This window comes from Myzus persicae, unplaced genomic scaffold (genome assembly GCF_001856785.1).
Source record: "Myzus persicae strain clone G006 unplaced genomic scaffold, MPER_G0061.0, whole genome shotgun sequence".
Taxonomy (NCBI): domain Eukaryota; kingdom Metazoa; phylum Arthropoda; class Insecta; order Hemiptera; family Aphididae; genus Myzus; species Myzus persicae.
The window spans coordinates 101,512-123,001 of NW_019104211.1; the positions used below are offsets into that span (position 1 = coordinate 101,512).

The 21,490-nt window shown below is 31.6% G+C and overlaps 1 protein-coding gene across 2 annotated transcripts; it reads left to right on the top strand.

The window, feature by feature from the left end:
• The first annotated feature begins 3,776 nt into the window (after window positions 1-3,776).
• On the top strand, window positions 3,777-19,881 carry LOC111040022 (synaptic vesicle glycoprotein 2C-like). 2 transcript variants are annotated; one of them, XR_002605167.1, is made up of 12 exons: window positions 3,777-4,329; window positions 11,126-11,179; window positions 11,317-11,478; window positions 12,239-12,401; window positions 12,753-12,874; window positions 13,361-13,602; window positions 14,502-14,710; window positions 15,557-15,822; window positions 17,619-17,778; window positions 18,150-18,277; window positions 19,472-19,587; window positions 19,718-19,881. XR_002605167.1 is itself a non-coding variant. In XM_022323705.1 (11 exons), the coding sequence occupies exons 1-11, from the start codon at window positions 4,326-4,328 to the stop codon at window positions 19,525-19,527; spliced, it is 1,566 nt and encodes a 521-aa protein (XP_022179397.1). In that variant the 5' UTR covers window positions 3,777-4,325; the 3' UTR covers window positions 19,528-19,881. The 2 variants fall into 2 exon arrangements, 1 of the variants encoding a protein (XP_022179397.1); XM_022323705.1 differs by having other exon boundaries at window positions 19,472-19,881.
• Window positions 19,882-21,490: the final 1,609 nt, after the last annotated feature.

Sequence of the window (21,490 nt, forward strand, 5' to 3'; positions counted from 1 at the left end):
ATGACGGTGTTCTTGGATAAGAGTGTGAGTGACGTATATTGGGCACAGATCTTTAAAGTTTAAATATGAATGGTTTGAAAATTGTAATGCGTACCTACGCCCATAGTCTGCAGAGATGAAAGCGTTACTGTCATTACTCTGAGCACGTTGGGGACTTATAATAATTAACAACACGTTATAATTATAAGTCTTTCCGTTCCGCATGTGTTTGTTTAGAAGGATAAATATAATATTTTAATCTCGCAAAAAACCTAAAGTTTACACTATGGCCGTGGAGGCTTAATACTTAATAAACTCGGTAGTATTTTTTTTTATTTAATTAGATGACGTGGGAAGAACTAAGGTTAGTATTATTCTTTTATCGAAGTAAATATTAATTCGCTTATAGTCTTGAAGAGGATTTCGGGCATTATAATTTCAAGCACGTAGGTATATGTGTAAAAGATTAAAACAAAATATTAATCACATACACTATACACATCATACCTTCTGCGTATGTGAGTTGCAGTGTGTTTATTAAATTTAATATGATAAATATTGGTAATCAATAATCGTAATTCAAAAACACTAATACAGGATGTACAATTAACGTCTCTCCGTATAATCGAGATTTGAATGGTATCAATATTAATTTGTATTTCTTAATAACAATACAACTACATTTTTATAAATAATTTATATTCACAATCTACGAGGTACAATTTAATATTAATAATATAACATAATATTTATAATATCAATTTCAGGCGTAGTCACTAATCGATTTTAGTTAGTGCCCTTGATTGATTGAATATTAATTATTATGGTATAAATGATTCCTAGTTCCATATATTAAATTTAAAAAATACTGTAAAAGTTTTAAATAATTTTCCTTTTGTTTCTTAAATAGGTGCTTAAACTTTTCGTTTCTTAAACCCAAGATGGTATGGGCGGTATATGTTGTATTCTTATTTCATCGAATGTTTACTGCAAATATTACACAAAATGAAAATTGTCGTACACTCAATATTATTTTTATTAAAATATATAGTTCCGGTTTTACATACAGTGGCGCCAATGCCTATATCCAAGTACGGCGAGCGCCATAGTGAACTATCTGCGTCCTCTTGCGCACACTAATTGGTAGGCGCCAGGTGGGTAGGATACTATCAAAATTTCGAGACATTTAAAAGCTCTGTAAAGTCGTAACTATATTTCATAACAGAAATGTGTATCGAGACTGTATAATACAAGCATATTGTGTCCGTGTGACTGGGTGCATTGATTTAATATGTATTTATTCCTCTGCCATATGCAACTTACGTTTTTCGTTCAACCTCCACGATCGTGAAACTTGAATAACGTGAACATTAACATTCACGGTAGGTCGTATACTATGCAGACACGATTGCAGATGCATACGATACATTATAAATTGAATCGCATTTGCCCCGTAGTGGACGACAAAAAAATTAGATTAAATAATAGATTGCAATGACCACCTATAGGTATAAAATGTGTTGTATACTAATTGTACTAGATCGTCACCGCCCAGTTAGTATGAGTCGCGATTACAAAAAACACTCGACTGGAATAATGGTCGTCGAATTATATTATATTGGCGTCACCGTATCTCCGATATTTATTTTATTTCTTTATTTTTGTTTGATTTCAAGTCGAGTGTTTGTTGTTTGCTCAAGTTTTGTAATCCCACGGCATATACCTATAGATAGATGAACTATATTTTATTCTTTCCGAGCAATGTTATTTACATATAGGTAAACATATTATATGCGTGTGTACATTATAGTACACAGGGTGATTCACCAATCATGCTCGCCATCGTTTTTTCCTTTTATAATACTTTAACTCAAATTCTGATTTTAGGAATTTTTAAATAAACTCAGGTTGTTTGTACCTACTACTTGAGGAATGTCCTGCACTCCTATAGCTGTACAAACTTCTGTTTTTCAAATAAGAACCACCCCCCTTCTAAATATACATTTTTCAGTGGATAATTTATTTGAAAATGTTGATGTATCTACTTCAAAATATCGAATGAGTAGTTTCTGAGTTAATAAAGTGTTTGTACTGAGGATAATAGTCCTTAAAAATGGTTTTAAAAAAATATAAAATAGACGTAACATTGGAACTAGCATTTCTTATACTTGGATATTTTTACAAATTATTAATATTGGTAGATTAATATTAATGACTAAAATTTTCAAATCACCATAGCCCCCATAGCATATAAACATTATAAACCCATATCCACGAAACTTTTATCCTTAGAACACAAAGTTAAATAACTCAAAGTCTACTCATGCAAATTTTGATTCTAGTACGTCGTTTTTTTCAAATCAATTATCCACTGAATAATATACAGTTTAAACGGATGAGGATTTCATTTGAAAAACAGAAGTTTGTACCTCCACAAGACACTTCTTAATAACTAAAAAGTAGTACAAAAAATCTCAACAATTTGAAAGTATAGTCTGTAAGTATACTTACAAATTCCAAAAATGGGATTTTAAATAATTGCATTATTATAGAAAAAAGGGGGTGATCGTGATAGGCGAATCACCCTGTATACCTTGTACAGAAATGCAGCACAGTGTAATCATAAAAAAAAAATAATTATCAACGCGGCGAACATAAGCCTGCAGTAGAGACAACATGTGAGCGCAATTCTCCCGAGACATCAAAACTTGTATAGGAACGTATAGGCTGAATTAGTAGGGGCTAGGGAGTTAGGTGGGAGTTAGGACAAAATATAAGTCATCCTAATGATGCATCTAGTGATTATGATGGAAGCAGTATAAACTATAGCAAATATCATAACTGCACAAAATGTATAATATATATTTATATACGATCTCTATAATTATATTTGAGATATCGGCATCGTTACACTACAAGATGGTCCTCGATCTATGGTTTACTGCTTTCCAGCGGTGCTAGTTAATTATTGAGAAAACAAAAAAAACAAGGATAAACACTCTGTTTAGAATTGATTTGTGAATCTAGGGTTGAATTCTGAGGGGGGCTTCTTAACCTTTGTAATGAATATTAAGGGGAGGTGGTCTAGACTCTAGGGAAGAGAGAGACTCCTAGGCCCCGTAGGTATATGTGCGAAAATTGAATGATCATTTTCGAAAAAAATCCATACGAATCGGTGTAGTACGTGCGGTTATGTTTATGTGTTTGGATGATGACATAATGTTATTAGGTATTGTTATTATTATAACATGTTTAACATTATGATAAATTATAGTGACCTTGACGATAATCGATAACATGGAGACGAATTTTAAACGATAGATGATATATACTTTGTATTAATGATAATATATTCTAGGCATTCCGACGAGAGACTATTATAGTGGTATGATTTTGGCGTCGGCAGTCGCGCGAAAACCACCGGAAGCTCGTGCCGGGGTAGAGGTGCTGATGTTATTGTTTCTCCTCGCGCATTGTTTCAGGTGAACAGAGACGACAATCCAGTCTTCGTCATATCTTTTTGTGTTTATATATATATATATATATGTACGATATAGTGATCGGTGGGTGAGCGATTAATCGTTTTAAAAGCTGGGTATAATAAAAACGGTCGTCGGATATAAATATTATATTATCATTATTATTGTTCGCCGATTCTATAATATTATCATTGTACTATGATAATAATACTACGAGATACTCCTACCACGATCGACGCAGAGACCACTTGTTCGATGGACGCAGTCTGCCGCCGCCGCCGCCCTATCTCCATATCGTTCTTGTTTTTATCTGAGCCAATTATTCTCGGGCCGTCGTCGTTTTTACATATCTGCGTTTATAACGCACAGCGACAGTCTACCACAACATTTATAGGCACGCGGTACCCGGTCGCGATAATACCACCACCGAAAACACCTCCCAAATCTCCTGCGACGATATACCTATAATATTATAATCATTGCACAAGCCATTTAGTTGGAGCTCGCGCGTGAGTGTGTGCGGCCACCGAAGTCGAAAAGCCCACCAGATCCGAATAAATATCGTGCTGATATTGTAATATAATATTATAGTAATAGCTATATTGTCCTCGTGTCGTCTTCGTATCAGTTCGCGTATGCGCGTGTGCCCGTGCGATAGATAAAAGTTATTTTTTTTTTTACCTGGACACATAATATATAATATTATATTATATTATTATTACAATATACACGTCATATATTTGTATGCTGTTATTGATTAAACATCATTTTTAATTCGGTTTTGTTTTTATTTTCAATTTTACTTTTCGGTTTTGGTTCATCTATGCAGAAACTCGTACTACAGACTTACGAAGCACCAGGGACGTGATGGGTAATTTATATATGTATAATGTATATTATAAGTTATAATACTATGTATAGTGGCGGCCGTATATATAGGAGTATTTGAAGCAATTGCTTCATGTCTGATGTATAGGTGGGTGGTATAATTATAACACCTCAACACAATAATTGTCATGACAAATACTATAATTAATATAATCTTATACATAATATATGATCATTTTGGTGTAATAAAATGGATGGTTGACGGTAAAAATATTAAAAATGTGCAATTTGCTTCAAAGGCTCAACAAGTTTAAGCCGCCACTGGACTCTATATACCATTTAAAGTCTAAACTCTATTTCACATATTATATTAGGCACCTATGCTACAAGTAATAATATGTAAATATTCTGCTGAAATAATAATAATATGCCAAAAAATTATTTGGGATTAGTTAATAAATAATAATATTTTAGCAGTTATCATATATGCGTGTGTAACATACAAACAGTACAAAATATACCTAATAATAAAATTTGTTATAATTACGATGGTCACAATTTTAAATATATTTTTTTTATATATTTAAACCAATATGATTTTAACTAATCAATATTACCACAAATTAAAAAACCATTTTTGGCCAATATTACAGATAATATATCTGTCAACATTGAAACATTTATGGGAGAATAAGTCAATAATTTATTAGCACACATTAAAATAATTTTAAAATTAATTATTAAGTATAACACATTAGGGGAAGGGGTCTTAATCTCCCCTGTAAATGTTTGAATATGTAAAAATATGTATTAATCCCAATATGTAACTAAAATAAATTTAACAATATTGAAATGGTATAATTACGGCTATTTGTTTAGTTGTCGTTTTATTAATGGTAAATTTAAGGGTTAGTATTAAATGTATTATCACATAACCTTTTGTCATGACTCATAACTATAATTTTTTCCGGGATAAGTTATTTGAAATATTATAAATATCTAAATATTGTTAAAAATAATTTAAATACTTATTGACCAAGTCATAATATCGCGATGATTCAGCAATATAAAAATAATATAAAGAGAAGCACACTATGTTATGCTTAACACTTTTTCTCCTTATATTAACCTTTTTCAGACCCAAATAAATTTGGATGGAAACATGTTTTTTTTTTTTTTACCGTGAGTTTTAATATATAAGTTATATGCAGGTTTAATATAGTTCCATCACTTCAACATATTAATACTGCTGATTAATCGAGGTATAAACACTACAAACTGCACACGGTTTGTAGATAACATATTATCTATATTACCTCGTTTTCTCAATATAGCTCCCTGAAGTACAAAGATAAATAATCAAACTTTAAATAATGTGACATCGGTGGCGGTGCTTATTGTCGATCGGTAAGTCTGTCGTCGGTGGAACAGACATCTGCCCAGTCGACTCAGAATCAAAACTCGACCAACCGACAGAACAAGAATAGTAAAAGAAAATTGAGGGGTGCAGCAGTGTCAGGTGCACTATAGATACGTTGTATTGAAAGCTGCGAGAATCGATGATAATTGTACCTCCACAACAAAACCGAAAAATGTAAAACGGATGTGAATTAGCAGCATCGCCCACACAGAGTAGGAATATTCCCAGATCTCTTAGACATTTTCTCGGAGTTACGGGTAGGTAGGTAGGTAGGTAAGTAGTTACTACAATGCTATCAACTTTGGGTCTCCGAGGACAACAAATAATATTAAATAACAATAATATTTAACAGATTTCCATAATTGACTTGTATATTTTTACCTCGAAATAAAATAATATAGTAAAAATTATAGTTTAGAATGAACTATGTAATGAAAAAACCATTTAGAGATCATAAATAGGATATCAAAGGATTATCATTTCAGATGGGTTGGGTTAGGTTAATTTTTAATACAGATACGGCTACAATACGATCTACAGATGCGCTGCTGTTGCTATGAGCCCCTCTGCTGGAAATCATCGAATTCCGACAGTTCTGGGTAGTTGTGCTTACAGCTTATGTACGATTTTGGATTTTAAACAAACAGAAGTAAACCATACGTTGTTACTAAATTGTTTTTTGATGACGGAAGGTGTTATACGCATAATTATATAATATATTAATATATTTTAAAATAGTTGTATTACCTGACTCTATCCAGGAAAAAATGAACAGATATAAAATACAAATCTCATTGCATTTCTGTGTGACAGTACCTACTTAATTTTGTAGACAAATCTGACTGAGGTACACAATTCGCTAGCGGTGGATTAATTGGTGTATTTCGGTCTAAGTGTAATAACTTCGTGAACAAATCAATTCAAGTGTAACTACACCCGAAAAAATTAACAATTAACGGACATTGGAAATTTAAAGTAGTCATTTTGAAAGTTAATCATGAGAGGTGCCATCATTTTTACGAATTTATTACTTTTATCATTCATTTCAATATTAATTATATCTTCTTAAGTCAATATTCTATATCTCTAGCATCCCTTACAAACGTGTATTCATATTATTTGATGCGTTTAATTATATTTGCGAACAATTAAAAATAATTTTTGGGATGAATATAGTGCTCCACTTATTGCAAAATATAAATTAATTCAAGCGACACCTATTTAGAGCCTTAGAGGTTAATTTACTCTAATATAGTAATATATTAACATATACGGCATTCGTTTAAACTGTATTTTTTACTTTTTCGGTGATTTCGAAGCACAGAGAATATCATCTATATTCCATAACCATATCGGTTATAGTGACCTACGATAAATAACTTAACGATTTACGACGAACGTTGACGAATAAATATGAAGAAGGTCCCTGAAAAATTGGCCTATGTTTAGTTTAAACAGGGTATTTAAAATGGTTACGATAACACAGTTATTGCGATGATATTATGATAAAGGATCAATTATTATCGATATCAATATCAATTCGGATTATTGAGTGGGACGTCGTAATTTGATAAAGATAATAACTCGTTTTTATATTATTTTTGTATGTATAGAAAGCGCGTATGAATTTGTTTCTATTACTCGTTGTTGTAATATGTACTGTGTGTAATTTTGCTTGGTATAAATAAACACAAACAATTTCCCATTGAAGAAAAAACTCATATTGTATTTCATTTGGAAAATGAGGGGGGAAATGTTTACATAATTTGATCTAGTATAACTTACTATAATATACTGTACATGACCAAATATTATACCTGTTATAAATGTTTAAATATAAGATAGGTATAATCAATATAGTTTTAATCACCGATTTCACCAACACTTTTTAAGCTGCTTACATTCGATAGCAGTAAAAAACGATATATTCCTGCCACTGCCGAAGAAACAATATAAATTAATTAGTAAAAAATAAAGTTTTATTATTTGATTATTTTAGTACTTATAGTTATGCTTTAAGTATAAAATTTTAAAATATAAACAATTGTTACGTTTAATTACGATCCATAGATAATTTATAGAATTTCATGAACATAACATAGGAGTACTATAGATTTAGGGATCATATTTAAACGCCTTAAAAATGCCTATTTTTCCACTTTTCCCACCCACCCTATTTATGCATAAAATTTGTGTCGTGCCACCTTAACGCGTTTGAATACTACCTATGTAAAAATTGGATTAAGTTTCTACAAATGCTATATAAATCGTACACGCCATTATAAAATAAATGGTCCAATAGTACATCAACACTATATCTCTCTCAATCATTTTATATTGATATTGTGATAAACCTGTAGATCAACAATATATTTTAAGAACTTATTAATTTATACGAAAATACTTGTCCGACACTAAGCTCATTATGTGAAATATATTATTTTATATGTATTACGTCATACACTACAAAAAAATATTTCATCACCTTCCAAATGTAAAGAATATTGTGCATACAAATACCACAAGTAGTTGGGTACTTTTTTAATATATCAAAATGTTGGTACCTAGATCATTATATCATTTCTGTAAAAAAAGTAAGTAACTATATGTGCTGTGCTTTTAAATTGTATTTGATTTATATCAAAGCTTGTAGTTTCCATGTTTTTAAAAGAATTTTAAAGTTGAAAAACCACAATATACTTGTATTTTAGTCATACCTATATTGATAGAAAGTATACAAAACTATGGTTTATATGAATTTAACTTTTTCGTTTAATGCGCAGCTTAAAATTCCAAAAAATAGAAGTTCGCACTTTTTAGAGCAAAAAAAAGAGAAGAAGAAACAGTTTTTACAAAATAACAATGTTTATTTTATATGAATATCGTTCAGTCGTATAATCATCTTCGTGACCTCGCCCTGCAAAATAAGTTGTCGTTTCAAATATATTTGTTCTCCGTCTGATATTGAAACTTGAGGTATCCTCTAGTGTTCAATATTTTGTTATTGCTGTTTTTCTAGTTCAATACCGACGACGTTTTTTCAACACTGCAATTTCGTCGATACACAATACACAATGTTTAATATCTGAAGGACCCTTTACATGTATTTCAGTAAGAACATATTTGATATTGTACACAGTTTTGACATGTTTCGTTAGCAGTAGAAAACTCTGTACATACCTACCTATGTAGAGTAAAACATACGTATACGAGTGGAGAATATTATTTACATTTTAAATAACCTACGTAGTACGTTTACATATTTTTGTTGAAAGAGAAAAATATTAGTCGTATAAACTTGAATTTTCTTAAAAATATAAGTTCTTTATTCACATACCAACAAACTTATAGTAGACGTTAATTAAAAAATACCATTTTTACATAAAAAATATTTGCACTGTTTTTAATGTCTCACGAATATCTAGGTTATGTCATACACTCATACCACTATACCAGAGGTGTTCAATTATTTATACAATATAGTTAACCCTGATAAATATTAACTGAAAGAATAAAGTATACCACTGAACATTGATCTGCGAAAAATAGCAAAAAATATTTCATAGCTATAATAATAAATTTGTGTTAATTAAACACACTTTAGGAACCCCACAAACCGATATTATAAGCACTAAAAAAATTCTTATATAATAATGAATTATTGTAAAAATATTTGTTACACAATTGAATTGAAAAACTTATCTTGTAATATTATTGTAATCATACACGTCTGTAATAATTCAAAATCCTTTATTTTTTCCAATTTTTTTTTTCAAATAGGTACTTGAAAACATTTCATGCAATGTTCAGATTAAGACAATTCAATTGAATATGACTATTGATTAAAATTATTTAATTAGTATTATGACAAGGCAATCGTATAGGTACCTAATATTGTGTAAATAGTCAAATAATATGTTAATCATATTTTTATATTTGAGATAAGTTGAAAAGTATTTGTAGAAGTGACTACACATACAGGGTGAATCCTTTAAAGGTAAACATAATTATTTACTAAAATTATTGATGTTTTTAAATATATTTGTTCTAACGATCTGAAGTCAAAATAGTTTTCCTCGGATTTTAATGCACAGACACCGAATTATTAATGAGTAGTTAATTAGTTATACTTATTTAAATAGTTTATGAATAGATGAAGAAGAGCATCAACTTTTTACAAGGGTGTTACACTCCATTCTGCTCATCAAAACTTTTAATTTATAAAATTAACTAGGTACATACTTGTATGAAATTTGATTTTTATCTAATATTATCAAACTTCTTAGAAAAATATTATCCTTCGGAATATGAAACCATAAATAAATGTTGTCATTCAATTATTAAAAAACCTTTTAAAATATTACAGCTGTAGTAAAAAATGAATTGCTATTTTGTAGTGTTGAATGTTTAATGTTATAATAATCACCCAGTATGTGTAACATGTTTATGTAAAAACAATCGTTATTTGTGAGTTGTTCATTTAAATATATTATACTACTATTACTATGCATAGGTACTAGTAAACTCGATGAGTAAAATCCCATACAAATATAGAAGTATATATGGTGTACTTCGTTGTTTTGCCCTTCCTTCAAAATAACAAATATTTATTATATTTATATTAAAGTAAATTGTAATAATAAAGTAACTGGGTACATTTCAGCATACGATTATGTACATTCATTATACAAATCTAATACATTCGTGATAACGAATATTACAAATTTAAACTATTAAAAAATTTTTAACAGAAATTAATGAGTAGGTAATCTATAAATAATACAAACACATAACAAATAATAATGATAAGGATAATTTTCAAACAAATATTATAATGAAAAAATTCAGCCTTTTTTGGAAATTTGAGAAATTAATAACGAAAAATAAAAAGGATGGGTATTATAATTTATAATATAAATCCGCTACTTCAAATACACGACACTTTGATAGCTAAGAGCCAAAAATGTTTATCATTTATTCATATACTTACAGTAGTAACACAATGTGTGTATTGAAGATGAAAAAATATAGATTGTCATAAAAAGTATGTATGTACTTCAGACGTCTTTTTAATGAATAACAAAATTAACGTTTACTCCTTGGTTTTCAATTGAAAATTGTTAAAAAAAAAAAAGTGTAAAATCTTAGTCAATATAATTGTAGTTACAAGTTTAAACCTTTTTTAATTAACGCACAAGTAATAATTGCCAGAATTTATCTAACGAGAATTTATTGAGTATATTGACAAACATCATTACGATATTTTGTCATTAACACGAAACTAATTGTGTTCAATTGCTTCGATAGTCTATGCATACTTATTATTATTATCATCATCATCATACATACATGCATATAATATGTTACACCATTTATAACTCTTACGATTTATTATATTTTTACACTGTTATATGTATAGGTTTGGATTTCTTGGACAATGGTTCAATTTTCGAGCACGCCATAACGTGCGCAGGTAATACATTATTTTCCACGGCGCTCTTGCGGTACCTGTGGGTATTTATATCCTAAATAATTATTCTAAACGAAAATTTTTAAATTTTTTTTTTATCCCAACTCTTGTCGATGATCTACGTAATTATTCCACGATAGAATTTGGCCGATTTCACTACTTCTTGTTGGCGCTATGTGGTCTCATCTACATGAACTGCGCTATATCCGTGAGCGTCGTGTCTTTCGTCCTGCCTTCGGCGCAATGCGATTTCCAACTGAGCTCGTCGGACAAGGGCCTGTTGAACGCCGTCCCGCTCATGGGTAATTATACAGTTGAATAATCATAGGAGACATTAACTGCTTAATTTTTTTTTTTTTGACTTAATTAGTTAGTTAAGTTTAAAAATTAGCTGAATATGAACTGGTTAAATTATCAGCTATTATAATAAATATCATAACTGTTTTCAGTTAGTTGTAAAAATAATACATTAAATTATTTATACTTGCACATATTTCTAGCTGTAATTTAAACAATCAACAATTATTTTTAAAATTATTATTGTTATCCTGAGTATATACGATGATTTAAAATACAAATTAATTCATTATTATTACTAGATTTAATAATTTAGTTGAAACAGACTTGAAATTGCCACCACCACAACAACTAATTTAAGGATGTATTCTTAACAAAATATTTTGTTATTATTTAAAAAAAAAATTAAGTTTCACAATCACCTAGAGAAATGACTCTTATGTATGAGTGTGTGGACAAGTTATAATTAAAAATTAGTAACATCTTTTGAAATGTGTCAATGTTTTTTCCCATATTCTCTTAACATTTTTTTCAGTTTAATTTTAAGTTAATTACCTATATGGCAGGTTAATTAACTTAGGTTAAGTTATAAGTTAAAATAATAGTTAACTTTATGGGTTATTTGTTATTATTCAACACTGATTCTGTTATATATTATGTAATTATGTTATTTACTGCCACTTGATGTTAATGAATACAATTAAAATTAACTCTTAGGATTCTTGTGCGTTATAAATTTATAATGTATGTGTACCTAAAATATAGGAATGCTCTTGGGAGCTTACTTTTGGGGCTGCCTGGCCGATATGCATGGTAGAAAGAAAGCTCTGATCGCAGCACTACTCATGGATGGCCTATTCAGTCTACTTTCAAGTTTCCTCACATTCTTTTGGCCGTTTTTGTTTTGTCGTTTCTTCAGTGGTTTTGGGTGAGTACAAAACAACATTAAAACAAAAGTACCTATATAAGTTGTTATATACATACCTACTAGCTACTATTGAGCATTTAAATACTAATGCTATAATTATACATCTGCTTAAATAATATTTGAAAAATATTCAAAATAGTTATTTTAAATTTAATTTGAAATACTAAAATGAAATAAAAACAATAACAATTTTATACTGTAATGCTAAATTATAATACTATTATAAGTTTTCTATTAACTCCCTTTTTTATAAAAAATATTGTATATTAATTGAGTAAACACTGTACAGTACTTACAAGTTATAATTATACAAATCGTAACTGAATCGTCACAAATCGTGTTTGTTTATAGCGTGTCTGGATACTTGGGAATTTGTTTCTCGTATTTGGGGGAATTTCAACCGAAAATCTATAGAGAAAAAGTGCTGTCGTGGCTGGAAATGTTTTGGACTGTAGGCATCATAATGCTACCACGTAAGTATAATATTAAAATAATCCTAAACGATATCCTAATAACTATAGGTAACCTGGAGGCAGCGTCATCATATAGGAGGTGACCAAGTGTGCATTTACCCCTGTTTGATTTGAAAAGCAGCCCGATGGGCTCGGTTATTTCCGATCAACCTATATTATATTTTACTAGCGCAAAATCATACCTATTTCTGTAAAATTTTTTCAAAATATTATACCTATTGTGTACTAAGAAATTATTGACAAAATGCATACTTAATAGTTGGAATATATTTATTTTATATTTTATTTAAATAACCCATTTGAGATGGTCAAAACTTTTTCCACCCTCTTTATTGAAAACTGAAATTACGCTACTGCGGCTGCATGGTCCTATAATTTATAAATACTTAACAGTATGTTGTACAAAATAATAGATAGTACCTAACTAATAACCATGATAAAATAATAATAACACACTTAACCACCGTTTATCGTGTTCGCCACCAGTGGTTGCTTGGGGCATCATCCCGCTGGCAGCCAAATACACCATCGGCGGCTTATTCCGGTATTCGTCGTGGAATCTGTTCCTCACATTGTGCTCGTTGCCCAGTATTCTGTTGGCTCTGTGGCTGACTAGGTTCCCGGAGAGCCCAAAGTTCCTGTTGGAATGTGGAGAATTTGACGAGGCACTCGAGTGTCTGAAACGGATTTACACGGAGAATACTGGTGAACCGGGAGAAGCATATCCGGTAAGTTACAACACCTCATTAATATTATAGATAGACGAAACCATGTCATTGTCGAATAGTGACGTATCTGAGCGCGGATACCCTCTGAGTGCAGAATAACGAGTTTACACGAGTGTACACCTAAACATATATTATATAGGTCAGGGCGCTGTAATGGAGCGCATGGACAGAATGGTTGTATCTCTACATTTGCAGATACACTGCTGCATTCACATCCAAATGGTTTGATAGGAAGAAAGATTTCCTACAACTTGCTCAGACAGTGTCGTAGTGAGGAGTGGCTTCAGGGCTTTATACCCACCCCCCCCCCTCCCCGTACCTTGGTACTGTGCTCATACATGTCCATTATGGTTTATGAACCAATCAATTATTTTTTCCTGCTAAAGTGATGTTACTGATTTAGTCATGTCTTCGTAGATTTCAAAGAAAAATGTATTTTCTTTCTATAGGTTAAGTACATATCACCAAGTAAAAACACAAGACCCACCTCGGTGGTGCATGCAGAGTTACTGTGCTTGACTTAATTGTTTGTACCTCGCGTATTCTGTTAAAATAGCATGACTCCCAGGCCAGGGCCTACTAAATGGTTTTTTCTGTAGCGTTTAAACGCATGTGGTCTTTAGAATATTAAATCTAATTTGTTTAAATCCCGTGCGTTTAAACTTCGCTGGTCTAAATAAATGTTTAATTTAAAAAATATTTCTCGGGTCCTCCCTCTCGAAAGACCTTCGTAGTCAATTTACGGGATCTTGCAGAGTCTATAGTTCCGATTTCAGGCTTCAAATCACTAGTCGAATTGAACTGGCTTCGTTCGTTTTTGATATTTTACCTAGTACTATATCCATACTGGGTCCTACTGTCACACTCAACCAACGGTAATTTTTACACTCGTATTTCAGGTGCGGAGTCTCATCGAGAATGAGGTCCGATGCAGTGTGATCAGCATACAGTCAAAGCGTTCGCTGCGCAGCATGAAGACGGTAAAGACGCCAAAGGACCTCAAGAATCTGTTGAACGAGGTGTGGTACCAGACTAAAGAGATGTTCAAACCACCACACCTTAAGAACACGTTACTCACGTGTCTCATACAGTTCGGCCTGACGTCCAGGTAATTTAAGGAGCTCCACTCATTATCATAGGTACTAAAACACTTACCTAAAAAGTTTGACTTGATGTTTGATAGTTATGTCACATATTATATAATATTAATCACATTTTTATTTATTTAATTTCGTTTATTCTCTTTGTGTTTAAGTTTCATCATATTGTTTCACTGAAATATTAAATATTTTCAAGAAATTCTCAGAACCTCTAATAGTCTATACATACCAACTTACACATACTTACTCATACTAATAAGTAATATAACTAGAGCAAGAATTTATACGTATTTGCATATAGTTTCTGGTTTATTTTATTATATTATTATAATTTAGAAAGTACAAAATGCGATTTAGAACATTGTTGATAAAGTAAAGCCAATATGCATATATTTTGACATTTATAATTTAAGAAATATTTTTGATTGCATAAGCTTTCTTCGATGTTTTAGTGCATATTTTGATACTCTTAATTGAAGACCACGAAATATTTTAGTATTTTATATTTTTAGTAGTCAATAAATTAACAAATATTTCATTAACTTGTTAGCTTGGAATGCAGGTAATCGACCAAGAAGAATATATTTTACCTGGTTATTTATATAACGGGTGAGTCGACTGACTGTATAATATAGTGTAAAACAAAATGTATTTAGGTGTGCCTCCCTTATTAAGGATGATTTAACGTGGATAGTAAGTGACTACTTTTTATTTTTTAAATTTATAAACTGATCCTGATGGTTTATCTGTAGTCTGTACACGAAAGTCGTTGCTCTATACAAATGATAGTAATGTTAAATTCTAAACGCACCTGCTAGCTAACGTCGTGGTATCTTAATGTCTTATCGTTGCAGTTACTACACGCTGATGATGTGGTTCCCGGAGCTATTCAACAGGTTCGAGACATTCGAACGCCAGCAGCCCGGCGAGGACGTGTCCGTGTGCCAAGTGTCGTCTGTGTACATAGAACACGACGGAGGACTGAACACAGTCGACTTGTGTGGGGCGGCAGTCGGAGAATCCGTATACACGCACACTCTGTGGATCGGCATAGCTTGCATACCCACATCTCTGTGGATGCCCCTCTGCGTGCACCGGCTTGGCGCCAAGTTCTTCTTAGGTAACGTTTTTTAATAATAATCGACAATGTATTGGTAATATATCGAGTGTAATGATATAAATAGTGTCAGACATTAGTCATTATTAATTTTAAGTACACTGTACAGTGTACACGCATAATAATTTCGTAGATAATTTACAGATTACAATCCATAATGAATTTCGTATATTAATTATTAGGTAGTAACTACACGCAAAAATCGGCCCTAATAGTATAGTAGCACCAACGTACCTATTATCCATAACGACTACAGTTAATTTAAAGTTCCGACACATACATGTGATTTTTATCAATAGTTTTCGAAAAAAATTAAGCAACTAGGGTGTAAATAAGGGGAGTCATATGCCATAGACTGATTTAAATAAAAAATTAAAAATATCTTAGGAAAATATATTACTATCTGATGCAATTTTAATTTATTTAAATGTTCAGAGATCTAAATTACTACATTGTAAGACCATTAAGAGTGTAGTACCTATGTACGTATATCGCCGTGAAATAATGTATACATAAACACTTCAAAAAATTTTTTATTTATTTATTATATAGAAATATCGTACAAAAATAACCCAACAAATTTTGAACTATTATCATATTATATCATTGCATAGAATAATATTCAATTAAAATAATTATGTGGAAAATAATTCAACAATATCCAAATCATCAAGTCTAGCGATACAAATGTCATATTATCCCATATTTTTTTGGCAATATTGCCATACTTGTAGACTAGTTATAAAAACATTTCAATGCAAAAATGTAATTTCAAAATAGAAATTTCAACCAGAGTTATACTACCTCCAATTGACTGAACGAGTACGGTCGACTAATTGTTCGATTAAAATTACACACACATCACACTTACACAAACACAAAATGCAGTCAGACTACCTGTAGTTTTTTTCCGGGGACGTTTTTTTGCAGTATTTTAATTTCCGGTCTGCCATTGGATCGAAGCCCGGAATAACATATATAACATCGGTTGCTTTATTGCATTAAATATATAGAACTAATCGAATCCTGACTGATAAAATAATCGAAAATCGTCGTGGGAAATTTATTGATCCCTTCATCAACCAAATTGCTTTATTAATCGTTTGGTAAATTCGATCACGGAAAAAATTAATTTGCAAGATTAAAAAATAAACTGCTTATTTGAATGTTGAGTACTACTCTTCCAATGGTCCAGGATGATAGGTAGGTAATATATTTTAATTTAATATAGACAATTTCCATTTATTGAAAGAAAGTTCAAATGTAACAGCAGTAGGTAGCAATAGTCGTGTGACGTGAGGTGCTGGTACATGTATGCCTATGCTGAACTACGGAGTCTCTCAGGGAAGGTGAGGGTGCAAGGAGCCCGAACTCCCCTCATTGTCTGGTTAACTCGGAATTAAAAATATTCACCATAATATAATATAGCACCATAATCTCGACCAGATTTAACTTGCACATAAATACTGTTTGTACGTGTGAAACAATTTAAAATATTTTAGTCAGATGTATCCTACTAATGTATTACAAATTTGAGTTTGAAGTAAAGATCAATGTTACATACCTTATTTGATAGCAAGTTTTCCGTGACTTAACACTATAAACAGTCGAGTGGAAACACCGCCAACCAAAAAGCTTACACGAGGGGTAAAATGAATGACATTTCGAACGGCTGACACTTTAATTATATAAAAAGGGTGAACACGTATAGGAATCGGTCCTGTAATATTTTGGTTGGGGTGATGCATAAAAAATTACAATTTACAATAATAATAATATCGTTAACTGTCCAATTACAGTGATGTGCCTATTCGTGTCTGGAATTGTGGCCGCCGCTATGTATTTCGTGAAAAACGCTCTGCAAAATCTCATACTGTCGTGCCTGTTCGAAGCGTTCAGCGGACTGGGAATCAGTGTGTTGATGTGCATCATGGTCGATCTGTTCCCCACCAACATGAGGTAAGACCAACCGCCGACCATAACATAATATATTACGTACATTTACACAAATGATATATGATATATTACAATATTGTAATTTATATGATTGTACCTTTCGAGAGGATTATTGCATTGCACTGTGCATTTGCAATTTGCACATCGTCTCTAACGGTGGAGATTACCCTCACCAAATTCAGTGCCCAGTATTCCATTGTCCCAATAAGGGTCACTGTTGAAAACTCTAGCCCCCCTCCATGCATTCTATCAAAACTCCGCCTGTACACATTTAGCTACCATATGGGCTAAGTGGCGGATGATCAATTATTCATATCGAAAAAACAACAAAAAAAAAAAAACACTGAATAAAATAAGATTTGGTGTGTGCGCAGAGTAATGGCAGCCGCGGCTTCAGCGACGTTCGGCCGCCTCGGATCACTGTTGGCCAACATCACATTCGGACTTCTCATCGACTCGCACTGCATCCTGCTAATTATCATATTCAGCTCGTTGTTGATAAGTACGTATTATTGTTAAATGCACAAATTTGTCGAATCTGGCACGATTAAGACGGGTTTCCACTATTTATACCCGTGAGCGCATACGTGCAGCATACAAATCATTTGCTGTGATTGGTTGTTTAGGTTAGGTTACCACACGATTACCCACATTACCGTGTTGTTGGGCATAGCTGAACATTTTTCGTGTACACGGCACACGCTTTAGTGGAAACCCGCCTTTAAAGATATGCGGTGTATAGGTATAGCCGGTATAGGTTTATCTTTAACCGTGGTAGCTATAAAACGTAGGTTATATTAGGTACCTATGTTATTAAGTAGCTGTGTGGTAGGTAACCTACCCGGTTACTTATAAAGTTATAACTTGTACGTTTTAATATAGGGTGGCCAGACGCCCAGTTTAAAACGGGATGGTCCCTTTTATAAACATCATGTACCGTTGTCCCGACAAGCTTCGGACGGGACACGTCTGGTCCCGTTTTCCATATATGTTCATATTATAAGCCTGTTTATAAAGACAGTTTTATAGCCAAAGTTATGAATAACATAGATAACAGTTTTGGTAGAACGAGGGCTGAGGGCCGATATTTAACTCAAAAAGGGTAAATTAATTAGAAACCTATTGTTTGTGACACATATTGAGACGTTTACACTCTGCAGTTGTTTGCGTATGTGTGATTGTATGTAGAGGTTTTTTTTGGAGGAGGGAGTTATTTGTCCGTTTTTCTATTTTCTTAAAATGGTCACCCTAAGTTATAACGATAATGGACACAAACCGAAGCTAGGGGGGCTTAAGAGTTTGAGCCTCCCCCCTTCCCCGCTCTCGAAATATCAAACTTAGTACCTATACTCGGTAGTACCGGTATAGTACTCTAGCGTCTAGCCCTAGCAATCAAGTATTGTAGCCCCCGCCCCCTTCAAAAAATCCTCTAACGCACTGCTCAGAATTAATTTTAGATTTCGAGATGATTATATTATTGCGTTTATATGATATAGCACGGAGGCCCTTAAATACCAGGTTTCAGTATTTTCTGTATTTCATAAAAACGTTTAGATGTCGCTTTGTACATCGATTTCACGGTGTCGGGTGTTTTTCTGAAAACCGACGGAAATTTAGCTTTCTAGTTTCTATCGTCAAACATAAAATACCATCCGTGCATGTTGTTTTTTTTAAATTTTAAATTTTTTTTTCGCAGTAAGCGGTCTACTCTCCTTGGCTCTCCCAAATGGCAACGACAAAGACTTAGACTAATGATCGATTACCGCACACCACTCTGACGGATATACACATTCGGTGATGTGCACAAATAAAGTAAGTTCGGCGTGTATAATTATAGAAATATTTCTGTTTTTCAAGTGGTAATCACCCCCATCGTTCGTGAATTTTTGTGGACAAATTATGTTTAAGGATAAAACTACTGTACATTGGACCTTTTTTACAGATATTGCTTTAAATTGCTATTGAATTAACGCAGAATCATGTCCGTCGTGAGTGTACTAAATAACTGTTTTTCTGGATACAAAATATTTATTTTTGGAAAAAAAATTATTTGTAAGCTTATAACATATTATAATGTGACAACTTTTTTTTTTTTTTGTAAATAAATAAGTGTATCCGTTTAATATTTAATTTTTAAGTAGGTACCTACCATATTATACGAATTTTTCATTCATTTTTTTAATATTATATTGTTATGATAAATAAAATAATATTTTAAGCATAAGTTATAATACGTCCAACGCGTTTATGTAATTTTTATTAAAATATTTTGTTTTATTTATAAAGTTACGAAATGTTACCTTATTTGTATTCCGTTTTACCTACATTATAGTACATAATTTGCTCCATTGTAATTATTATTATCATAACGGTCTTTGATTGTTACTTATAAAATTATACTCTATATATATATAATTATATAATGAAGTAAAAATGTGTTTTATATTTTATTATTCTTTTATTAATACCAGTATTGGTGGTTAGTCGGTTTCAATGATTCGAATAATAACGGAAGTCCTCTGACATGCAAAAATATTTCCTCGGTTATCCATAGAAACACTTAATCTTAACCAACGTGACAACGTAATGAGTAGTATATACTTACCTATGTAAATGTAATATATATATTTTTAGCTGTTTGTTAATCTGGAACCATAAGTACATTGCAACATTATTAATGAAAATAATTGTCAAACAATGTATTAATTATTAAAATTATTATTATACAGAAATGTTAGCATACAAATGGCACAATAAATCGATTTATATATTTAAAAAAATAAACTGTAGTACTAATATGCACAAATACTTGTATTAAGTTTATTGTATGAACAATAACAAACGGAGTATAATGATAGTTCTTCATCTCATAAGGATCAAGATCTGTACTCGTAACTCGTGTGCAGAATGACAATCAACAAATAGTAAAAACGAATAATATAATATAATTAGGTATATTTTATTATACTGTGAAGTGTGAATCGTCATTATGCAATGTTTATTGTTCGAGAGGGTTTATTGTTAGGCAGCCAATTTAAAAATTAATTTTTAAGTTTGATTTCATATTTTATCCTCCAAAAAAATATTATGTACATAATATTAGGAGCTGTGATAATTCTCTACTATTATAGGCGGCAAACGATAATAATTATAATTGATGAATTAAAAAATATGTCAATAAAATAAAATATTATTAAAGCTTGTCTGGGTCCTGACTCCTGACTCTTGAGTATACCTACACTACTACTACGAAAAAATGTAAACTAAATTACTAAGACCAGAAGAACAGGTATTAATGCTGATTTTTTTATGTTGTACAATCCATACAATAATTACTGTAATAATCATATAGACAGCATCAGTGGCGTAGCCAGGGGGATGGCTGAGCGCCCTCCCCCCCGAAATGTAAATACAATTTTAAAATTATTTTAATGGTCTATGGCAGAGGTTCCCAAACTGTGGGTCGCGATTATACTTTTGGTGGGTCGCACTATTTTTTTAAATAATACAAAAATATAATCATCTATTACTTTTCGTTGATGTTCAAAGTTCAAATTCAGTTTTATCGTCAATCCTTATCTGTGAGTATGACAATTACGAGTTTACCAGCGGCCGTGTCAAATACTATATATTATACTTATTATACATTTTTTTCGTAATTACATAAAATGTAATAAAATAGTTTAATTTTCTGTTGTATGGTAAAAAAAAAAAA

Coding starts and splice junctions, on each gene's coding strand:
- LOC111040022 (XM_022323705.1), top strand. Junction 11,479..12,238: donor GAACGCCGTCCCGCTCATGG/GTAATTATACAG, acceptor CCTAAAATATAG/GAATGCTCTTGGGAGCTTAC. Junction 17,779..18,149: donor CTGTTCCCCACCAACATGAG/GTAAGACCAACC, acceptor GTGTGTGCGCAG/AGTAATGGCAGCCGCGGCTT.